General features: G+C 47.0%; 1 protein-coding gene across 1 annotated transcript; it reads left to right on the plus strand.

Annotated features, from left to right (window-relative positions):
- The first annotated feature begins 1,606 nt into the window (after nucleotides 1–1,606).
- LOC134637878 (uncharacterized) lies at nucleotides 1,607–3,997 on the plus strand. Its single transcript, XM_063488421.1, has 2 exons — nucleotides 1,607–2,073; nucleotides 2,428–3,997. The coding sequence occupies exon 2, from the start codon at nucleotides 2,521–2,523 to the stop codon at nucleotides 3,961–3,963; it is 1,443 nt and encodes a 480-aa protein (XP_063344491.1). The 5' UTR covers nucleotides 1,607–2,073; nucleotides 2,428–2,520; the 3' UTR covers nucleotides 3,964–3,997.
- Nucleotides 3,998–11,322: the final 7,325 nt, after the last annotated feature.

The following is an 11,322-nucleotide window of genomic DNA, read 5'->3' on the forward strand; positions in this document are numbered from 1 at the left end:
AATAAAGAGCACTTCCTGCATTTTCTGCGCTTCTGTGTGTTCTGCCACGCACAGACCAGGTTCCTAGTGACCAGGTCCAGAGACATGAAAAATCTCTGTCAGATTTGACCCGTCAGTTCCGTGAGTCCGAACAGTGGGCCGGTCGGGTTAATGATGGCCATTCAGGAAACACTGGCTCGACTTGTTCCGCCCTCGACTCCCGGCCCTTCGCCGCCTCCACCCGAACCTCCTGCATCGCGGAGTACATTTTCGACTCGCGACCCCGCTCCCCCGTCACTAGTACCATTCGCAGGGGAGCTGGGCCGTTGTGGGGGGTTTTTGATTCAGGTGTCTTTGCTTTTTCAGCATTCTCCCCATGCATTTGCCGACGACGCCTCTAAAATTTCATATTTGATTGGCGCCCTTCGTGATCGAGCCTTAAGTTGGGCCGAATCATATTTGGCTCTCCATCCTCTTGAGTCTCTCACATATGTTCAATTTGTCCAAGTTTTAGGTCCGTTTTTCACCACCCTTTGCGCACGGACGAAGCCGCACGACGGTTGTCGGCGCTCCAACAGGGCCACTCCTCCGTAGCGGAGTTCTCCATCGATTTCCGTGTTACGGCGTCTGAGACGCGTTGCGTGGGGCGTTTGTCTGTGGACTAAGCGAACGTTTGAAGGACGAGCTCGCTACCCGCGACGAACCCGAGAGTTTTGAGGAATTGGTGAAGTTAGCCATTCGCATCGATAACCGCCTGCGTGAGAGAGAGAGGGAGAAGGAGCCGGGAAGGCCAGGGTTGCACGACCTCGGGGGAAGGCGCCTCGACGCGCACGGTCACTCAACTTTCGTTCCCTCCCGCTCCAGTCCAAGCGTGGTCGCCTCCTGGGAATAATACTGAGGAACCGATGCAGCTGGGTCGCACAAGACTTACCCCCGAGGAGCGTCAGCGTTTTAAGGGGTGGCTGTGCTTATATTGTGGTCAGTCAGGCCACTTTATATCTACTTGCCAGCTTCGGTTAAAAGGCGGGGCCCACCAGTAACTGCGGGGGTACTGGTGGGTGGCACCTTTTCTCGGTCTCAGGTTCCCTGCATGCAGCTCTCCGCTGTCTTATCTAATAACACCAAGACCTACCCTACTCAAGCTCTTCTGGATTCTGGGGCTGAACAGAATTTAATTGACAGCGATCTGGTGCATCTCCTCGGTATTAAAACACGGCTTCTAGAAGTCCCTGTTTCTGTTGTAGCCCTCAATGGTCAGCTCTTGCCCTCGGTCACTCATGAAACGGAACCTGTCTTATTAATTCTTTTGGGCAATCATCGCGAATTTCTCAGGTTCTTTGTTTTTGATTCCCCCGTAGTTTTGGGTTATCCTTGGTTCGAGCGCCACAATCCCCATATTAACTGGGCCACCCGTCGCATAGAGAGTTGGAGTAGTCACTGTTTGTCACACTGTCTGCGGTCTGCTTTACCACCTCCTGCGACCTGTGCTCCCGAATCGACACCAGATTTGGATCTGTCGTCTGTGCCGGAGATCTATCATGATCTGAGGTCAGTTTTCAGCAAAAGTCACGCTCTGTCTCTGCCTCCTCACCGGCCATATGACTGTTCTATAGAGATTGACAGACCACGTGACTTTCGCGCATTGCATGCCGGGAGGTGGTGGCAAGACATTCAAATTACCGCATTAAATGCAGGCATTTGCAGCACCGCAAAACGTTTATTCTCACGTTCCAATACCGTCTTGCTTTTTCTTTCCTCACCAAAAAAGGAATGTACAAAACGAAGCAGAACAATGCCGGTCCGTACAAAGACAGACTCGACGAAAAGGTAAAGAAAAGGTACGAGGAAAAAATCAAAGGAGTGAAAGGGTTAGACCCTTACGAGGACACAGACTGGACAAAAGACGTCAGCGTGCTGCCCAACTTTCACCACGCTCATATTTATAATTATACGGTTCTTGGAGTGAGTGCATACACTCATGAAGTTTTTAGTAACTTCAGGTCACTGCAACAAGCCCAGGTGCAGTTTACCGACGGATGGGTACAGGACCTTGAAATGCACCGTATAGAACACAAGACCATCGTATGAACAAAGGTAAGTTTACCTGTCTCACAAATCGTCTTCATAAATACACATTCGTTAACCGTTTATTAATAGGACCTTTGAGCTCAACGGTAATTAATTAGTAGTAGAAATAATTTCTGGTATGCATTACAGAAATGTAGCAGTGACAATAATATTGTATGCTGTAATCGTACTGGGCAATTAGTGATACAAAAATCTGTCATATATCCTGTGAATAAAAGTATATGTTTTTGTCTATGTACCATGGTAATAGCAGAAGCGAAACGCAATATTCTGTGCGGACAATTTACCATTTATGCAAAGCTGCATATTTACTGTACATTCTGTCCTCACAAACACGTTTTTCTGCATTGACTGTTTCAGGTAAATCACTCCATGCGCCTCAGCCAAAAGCCTCTTCAGCCCTGGGTTATTCTGCAATCTAATGGGGACGTTGAAAGTGCACATTGAACATGCATGGCTGGTGTGGCAGAGAAGTGTGTGCATGTGGCGGCTCTCCTTTACAAAGTTGACACTACTGTGCGTCTACGAGGTAATATCACGCCGACAGATGTCCAAGCTTACTGGATAATGCCCTCCAACATCAAGAGAGTGCAAGGAGTACCAGGCCACACAATTGACTACACCACCAGTGCAGCAAGAAAAAGGGCACTCGACCAATCCTTTAGTGCTGGACAAAGTGACTGTTCTCCAAATCCCAAAATCCGGACTCGCACTGGTGGCAGTTCACTACAAGTGCGTACACTGGCCGATTTAAAGCCTCTCACAGATCTCATGCATGAAAACCGGTCAGGCCTATGCGCTGTTATGGAGGACTTCTGCCACCTATATGCTGACCCTGTCCAGCCTCGTGTCCTCCCCAAATCACTGCTACGTATCTATGACCCACAGATGAAGGGCTGTGAGCTATCTGTCCTTCTGCAGCACTGTGATCGTCTGAAGCACTGTGTCATTGTCTCAAAGGCTGAGGCAGAGGCACTGGAAGAGAAAACCAGGGAGCAGCACAAATGTGACCTTTGGCACACAGCACAAGCAGGAAGAATCACTGCGTCAAACATACATGCGGTTGTGTCCACCTCCACTGCCACTCCTGCGTTGTCAACTGTTAAGAAAGTGTGCTACCCACAAAAACTGTCACATCAGCTCTCCAACCATGAACCGCAACAATTCAAGTGGGGAAGAGACAATGAAAACACAGCACGAGAGTGGTACACCTCACAGGGAAAGGTGCAGCATAGAGAACTTAAAGTTGATAAGTGTGGTTTCATAATCAACCCCTCATTCCCAGAATTAGGTGCCACCCCTGATGCGCTCGTAAAATGTGAATGTTGTGGTGAAGGATGTGTGGAAATTAAGTGCCCGTATAAACACCGCAACAACAACCTCCTGCAGGCCTGTGAAGATGACAGGTTTTGTTTGGGGTTAACAGATGGAAGGGTGGAGTTGAAACAGACACACATTTACTACAAGCAGGTACAAACACAGATCTTTGTTACAAAGTCACACTTTTGTGACTTTGTTGTGTGGACAACAAAAGCTTGTGTTGTTACACGTGTGATGCCAGATGTAGACTTGTGGACTAAAATGTTGCCTGTCGCTCAGGATTTCTTCTACAAAGTTGTAATGCCTGAGCTATTGGCCAATCACTACAGTGATCCAGAAACCAGTGTTTCACAAGGGCCACATTCCATGGATGTTACCGTGACAAAAAAAAAGAAAGAAAAAAGCTTGCATAGAAAACTAACCAGAAAGTATTTCAGTCACACCCATTCAGAGACAACTCTTATATTGAAGGACTTTCTTGTGATTTCATGTTTAGTGTCACATTACGGTGGACCCATCTTCCTGTACTCTGCACTTTATGGTTTGTGTTACCTGTTGTTCTGTTATGCACAGTGAATTATTAGAACGTGTTTAAATTGCTATAAATGTCTGTCACACCACTGCACTTTACAGCTGTGCTGTAAATTATCTCTTTATGTCCAGAATGGGCCAACGCAATCTTTCTTTTTAGTCTGTACTAATATACAGTGTCAGAACCAATACAAATAAAGTAAGTGTTGCACAAGTCTTTCATCAGGACTGTCTTTATTTATAACTGACAACAGTGTTACATGTTACTATTGAAGCTTACAGGACAAAGGCAAAATAGTATACCGTTGTGCATTAATAGCTGATTTGTTTAAAAACACAGCTGCACAACAAAACAAGCGCAAATTGGAAAACAGTTATTCATCACTTGCTTGCTTCACAACAACACTTGGGCACATATTTGTGAGCGCACATGATACAGCGACTATCTTATCCAGCAAAGTCATGTTCTCACCTTCGCATGGCACCACAAAACCTAAACAGATGGTGTCGTTTAGAATAGTGTACTTGGACCGTAGACAGCCTATAACGCGTTCAACATGGATCCTGACATGTGCCAGTTTTCGTGTGTCCTCCACATCTTTTGCTTGTAGCTGACTGTGACCCCGTGTAAATGCTGGAATTTTTAAAGTGGCACCCATTAAGGCAACACTTTCCCTGATATCAAAACCCCGGTCTGCGAGCACTATGTCCCCAGGTGAAAGTTTCTGTAGAAAGCCAGATGTTTCAGCTATTCGTTTATCGCTGGTACGCCCTCCCCATCCTTTAGAAATGAAAGAGATGGTCCCCTGTGGTGTGATGCCAATGAGATATTTCATTGTGTGTCTACTTTTGTATGTAGAATATGTCTCCGCCATGGCGCGTAAATTTTGTGCCCTCTCTATGAACAGTTCAAAACAGTCAATAATAACTGTCACCCGGTCACCAAACATCTCTACATACTGGTGTGGCATACTGGCCTGTATGCAATGTCTTCCAGGCCAGTGCACCAATGGACTGAGGTGAGCGTATAACACATTTACAGTAATGTTAAACACAGTGGAAGTGGTTGTCCGGCTAATATCAAAGAGGTGTGCAATATGTGCAATTGGAAGGTTGAGTCTTAAATGCATGAGAGTCAACAAGAGCATCTGAAACTGGGAAATTTTCCTGTCAGTGTCTGGCAAGCTCGGGCTGATTTGTTGTAGCACCCCCATTAGTAAAGCAAAAGAAGGCAGCCCTGTGTAGAATTTAACTTTATAGTTATCATCTTTCAAGAATTCCTTGTCTAATTTCTTTTTGGACAGTTCTTTTTTTAATATTAGGTTTTCTTCCTGCAGGTGTGCTATTTCTTGTAACCTTAGAGAACACATTTTACACTCCTGCAGATCTTCATCCTCGTGCTGTGGAGTTAGCTGCTGTGGTTCGATCTCAGCTGTAGTTTCCGTAGTGACTGGTGCTGAAAGACACACATGCACACAGACAAAGACAAGATCATTTTATGTGCAAAAACAAGACAGTGCTTAATGTGGAAAAAGTGGAATTTATGTACATTGACAATTTTACCTGCATGGATTTCGCCTGGATGAGCTGTCTCTGCCCCAGAGGAACGCGGGCCTTTTCGTGGCTGTTTTGATTTCGATCTCTGTTTTAACCGATCAAATCTCGCTGTGGTAGAAGCTTTAAAGTCTGTGTGGCCCAGTTTGAGAGAGGGTGCCCAGTCTGGATCGCATTCCAGCATTTCGTAGGCTGGTTTGCCTACAAAATACAGCCAACATTACACACAGCCACAATAAACAAAGGAGCATAGCGCGATGATTTCTGTTCAGCGCCATATAAGACATATTAACTACCACAAAACACTTACCTTTGTGGAAATGCTTGGAGCAGACTAACATGTGCGGTGGAGTGTTTTCGAACGTTATATTAGGTCTTCTGATAGCGGCAATCCAGGCCATCCGTCGCCTCTTCGTGACTTCGAAGACATGGCTTGGACAATTTCTCTTCCACGCCGGAATCCGATGAAAACCAATCGCATTTCCCGTCGACTTCACGCGGCTGCCGTTCGCCCGGCTTGTGCAGTTAATAATACAACAGCTTCTTGCCATTTTATGTTTCTTTTTATCGCTGTGTAACTGATTTCTATTGAAAGCCTGTGCCCGCTATTACCTCTTGCCACTACTTCCCAGTATCCTTTGCGGTTTTACCCCTGAATGACGTCACATTTTCAATCTCTATTGACTTGTTGCCTGGAGCTTCGCTGCCTACTAGTCGGCTGTATAACCTGTCTGGGCCGGAGAGGGCTGCCATGGAAACCTACGTCACGGAGTCCCTGGAGGCAGGCTTGATTCGGCCATCCTCTTCGCCCGTGGCTGCAGGGTTCTTTTTCGTGGGGAAGAAGGACGGCTCTCTCAGACCCTGTGTTGACTATCGTGGACTTAATGCCATCACTGTGAGGAATAAATATCCCCTTCCGCTGCTTTCTTCCGCCTTTGCTCCGTTACAGGAGGCAGTCGTTTTCACTAAGTTGGACCTTCGTAATGCTTATCACTTGGTACGCATACGTCGGGGGGACGAGTGGAAGACGGCGTTCAACACTCCGCTGGGACATTATGAGTATCTGGTGATGCCATTTGGACTGACCAATGCGCCAGCGGTGTTTCAGGCTCTAATCAATGATGTGCTGCGGGATTTTTTGAACCGTTTCGTCTTTGTGTATCTGGACGACATTCTCATTTTTTCCCGTTCACTGGATGACCACGTCCGGCAGGTGTGCTGTGTGTTGCAGCGGCTGTTGGAAAATAAACTGTTCGTGAAAGCGGAGAAATGTGTCTTCCATGCGGGGTTGGTGTCCTTTTTGGGTTACGTGCTAGAAAAGGTACAGCTCAGAGCTGACCCCTGTAAGCTCGAGGCCATTGTGAGTTGGCCGACCCCTTCCATGCACAAGCAGTTGCAGAGGTTTTTGAGGTTCGCTAATTTTTATCAGCGGTTCATTAAGAATTTCAGTCGGGTTGTGCTCCCGCTTACTAGTTTAATGTCCCCTGCTCGTATTTTTCAGTGGACACCGGATGCTGAACGGGCTTTTTCGCGGCTTAAGGAACTGTTTTGCTCCGCTCCCGTCCTCGCCCACCCCGACGTGTCCAGACAGTTTGTTGTTGAGGTTGATGCTTCCGATACGGGCGCAGGAGCCGTGCTGTCTCAGATTTCGCCGGAGGCTGGGTGTCTCCACCCGTGCGCTTTTTTTTCTCAGCGGTATAGTTCCGCCGAGAGGAATTATGATGTTGGAAATCGGGAACTCCTGGCCGTTAAATTGGCCTTGGAGGAGTGGCGCCACTGGCTGGAGGGTGCTGTGCACCCGTTTGTGATTTGGACCGATCACCAAAATCTCGTTTACATTCGCAACGCCAAGCGGCTTAATTCTAGGCAGGCCAGGTGGCAGTTGTTTTTTAGCCGCTTTAATTTCACGATTTCCTTCCGTCCGGGCTCCCGTAACACGAAGGCTGATGCGATGTCGCGCCAATTTTCCTCGGACGTTGAGGCTTCGAGCGTGAGCACAATCGTTCCGCCCTCCTGCGTGGTGGGGGCTTTGGTATGGGAAATCGAGGCTGTAGTGCGCCGGGCTCAGCTGCACGAGCCTGATCCGGGATTGGGGCCTCCGGGTAGGCTCTTTGTTCCGTCTACTGTCCGCGCTCGCGTTCTGCATTGGTTGCACACTGCACGCTTTGCCTGTCATCCCGGCGTTCGTCGTATAGTGTCTTTGTCGAAACCGTCCTTTTGGTGGCCTTCGTTGGTGACAGATGCTCGTGAGCATGTTGCGGCTTGCGAAGTTTGTGCGCGTTCTAAAAGCCGTCACCAGGCGCCTTCTGGGCTTTTGCATCATCTGCCCGTTCCCAGTCGGCCGTGGTCGCACGTCGCGGTGGACTTTGTCACGGGGCTGCCGCGTTCCTCTGGTCACTCGGTCATCCTTACCATCATGGATACATTCTCCATTTTGTTCCCTTGCCTAAACTCCCTTCCGCCCTTGAGACTGCTCATTTACTCGTTGTTCATGTTTTTCGGCAGCATGGGATTCCCCGGGACATTGTATCTGACAGGGGTCCTCAGTTCGTGTCGCGTGTGTGGAAGGGGTTTTGTGCAGCTTTGGGGGTGGGGGCGAGCCTCTCCTCGAGCTATCACCTGCAGTCTAATGGACAGACTGAAAGGACCAACCAACAACTGGAATCTGCGCTCCGCTGTGTGGTTTCGGCTAATCCTGCTTCCTGGAGCTCTCATCTCTCCTGGGTGGAATATGCGCATAACTCGCTCACCTCTTCTGCGACCGGTTTCTCCCCGTTTGAGGCTTGTTTGGGTTATCAGCCCCCGCTGTTTCCTTCTCAGGAGGTGGAGGTTGCGGTCCCAGCAGTGCGGGACCACCTTCGCCGCAGTAGACGGATTTGGCGTCAGACCAGGGCTGCGTTGCTTCAGGCTGTGACGTGAGCCCGCTGTACGGCGGATCGGAGACGGTCTCCCGCTCCTCTATACTCCGTGGGACAGAAGGTGTGGCTGTCATCTGCAACTGTTCCTTTGAAGTGCATGTCTCGGAAGCTGGCGCCCCGTTTTCTGGGCCCTTTCCCTATTCAACGCCTCATTAATCCTGTGTGTGTCAGATTACAACTGCCCGCTTCCATGAAGAGTCATCCCACTTTCCATGTTTCCCAGCTCAAACCTGTTTCTCGCAGCCCGTTGGAGGCACCCTGATAAGCCCAGAGGGCGTCCGGGGGCCGCCCGTTGAGGGGGGGGTACTATTAGGAGTTGGTGGGGTTTCTCTGGTGTGGTGTCACAGGGTCTGCTTCTGTTTTCAGCACAGGTAGGCGGGGCCGTGTGTCACGGGATGCTGACACACCGGCGGTACATCAGACGTCATTTGATGGAGCGTTATTTAGGAGCAGCGCGACAGACGTCTGGTGTCGGAGTATTGTCACCTCCCCGAGTGGGAACTTGTCTGTTAATTCTCTGCGGTGTGCATTACGGCCAACCTATGTCTTGGATTTTGTTTGCTTACCTGTTGTCCTGTATCCCCAGCCGGATCCATCACCCGCTTACCTGTCAGCTGTTTGTGAAGCCGCATTTCCGGGATCACTACGGAGATCAATCTCAGCGTTTCTCCCACATCCCGGGAATCCTCGCCCGAGCCTGTACAGCCAGTGTGACAAGTGAGCTCTCCAACTCTCCCCATATTTATTGCCGTTTCTTACCGGTTGTTTGGCATCCTTCCGTAACGTTTCGTTTTTCTTTTTCTCATAGATCCATCCTGCGTGTGCGGGTTACCCCTTTCCCTCCAAATGCGTGTCAGCCCCCTTCCCTGGTTTCCCTCTGTTTATTTATCAGCATACATATCTTATCCCGTGTAAATAAGTTGGACACTATAAATAAAGAGCACTTCCTGCATTTTCTGCGCTTCTGTGTGTTCTGACATAGAGTCCGTTCACTCAGCATAACAGCCCACTTTGCGCCAGAAAGAGGAAACTAGCGGATGTTGCGCCTAACAACAACAGCACGTTCAAGCTTGATCAGCTGTTGTTAGAATTTATTTAATATTACTTTCTAGTATCAGCTGATGTTTGCTGGAGCCACAGCTGTAAAAGCTGCTGGTCATGATATTGGTTTGGATATGAGGTGAGAGAGAAACATGAAGGTGATACAAATCATACATATATACCAACAAGACTGTGTACATCACTGTCACAACGGCGTTTGCTTTAGTTCAAAGGCTTTATGGTTTTTCCTATAATACCTGGTGGTGTAGTCGGCCGATTTTTTGTCAGTTCAGCCTTATATATTATGTTTAACCCGAGTGACCACCCGGTCACCTGGTGGGTAACAGGCATCTCCGAAAACGTTTAGAGCACTTGTGCAAATATGTGATGTCTTGACAAATCGAGCAGATATTTGAAGTTTACACATCACCATTCTCGCATGAAAATATCTTAAAAGTTTATTTTGTGACCCAGAAAGAGTAATATTTCAAACTCCGCCACTCTGTCTTCCTCCGCCACTGCCTCGTTTGAGTTTTGGGTGAAATGGATTCTGGGATATTGCATTTCGTCATTTCGAGCTGATTGGAGAACAAAGCAGCCAATCAGATTTTTTTGCATCCAAGTCTGTGATTGGTTGGTTTTGTGGCACAAATATAACGGTGTACAGAAAGAGTTGAGCGCGCACAGGCAGAAATGTTGAGAACGCAAGCAACACATTGCGAGCAAGCGCAAATGCAAAAACTGAGCGAGAGGGGCTGCTATTGTGTGTGTGTGTATGGATAATAGCAAACACTGAAATACATTTTTTGCACGCAGCAATGAATTTTGTTCACTCAAATTTAGCTTTTCTTCGCTCAAAATAAATTTCTCCTCAAAATGCAACACTTGCAACTGCAAATTTTTTTTATGTGCACTCAGATTAGTGGCACAAAAATAACGCCATACGGGACTAGTTGTTTCTACATCAGAACAGTGATGCCTGCGTTATTCACTCTAAGATTAAAAGATGAAAACATTTCAATGCTTGTAGCAAAATTTTGTGAAATGTATTTGCCTATCATGAGGCAAATATGTTTTCGTTTGTTTTATTATCTATCCCCATGCCACGAGGAGAGACATTGCACTGTAACACAAAAACATATACATCAGGATAGACGTGCGGTTTTGGCCTCCAGAGGTAAACATGGTCACTAACTAAGCAGAAGGTAAAATGTCAATCAATTACATCCAGTAGATTCTCCAGAAATATAAAATATACAATTTGTCTTATTTGTCTTATGTGACTGCCACTTCAATCCATTAAATTCTGCAGCTTAATGTAAGCCATCCATGTTAAAAATCAAATTAAATGTAATATAGTATCATGAAACATCATGATGTATTTTAATTCCATTCAATTCAATTTTATTTATATAGCGCCAAATCACAACAACAGTCGCCTCAAGGTGCATTATATTGCACAGTAGATCGTACAATAATTGATACAGAGAAAAACCCAACAATCATATAACCCCCTAATGAGCAAGCACTTTGGGGACAGTGGGAAGGAAAAACTCCCTTTTAACAGGAGGAAACCTCCAGCAGAACCAGGCTCAGGGAGGGGCGGCCATCTGCTGCGACCGGTTGGGGTGAGAGAAAGAAGACAGGATAAAGACATGCGACATACATTTTAGTGTAAGCAATAAATGACTTGATAATATGACATGTAAACTGTTATACGGGGATTGGGCCTTTACATCTGCTAAAGAAAACAAATGAAAAACAAACAAAATAAACCAAAAAATAACCAAAACAAAACAAAAAACCCAACTTCTCACACCTACAGCCAGTTAAGTATGACTTTATAGTCTATTAACATCATTTGTTTTCTTTTTTTTCTTCTCAGAAAGTC

Source organism: Pelmatolapia mariae, linkage group LG10_11 (genome assembly GCF_036321145.2).
Source record: "Pelmatolapia mariae isolate MD_Pm_ZW linkage group LG10_11, Pm_UMD_F_2, whole genome shotgun sequence".
Classification (NCBI taxonomy): Eukaryota; Metazoa; Chordata; class Actinopteri; order Cichliformes; family Cichlidae; genus Pelmatolapia; species Pelmatolapia mariae.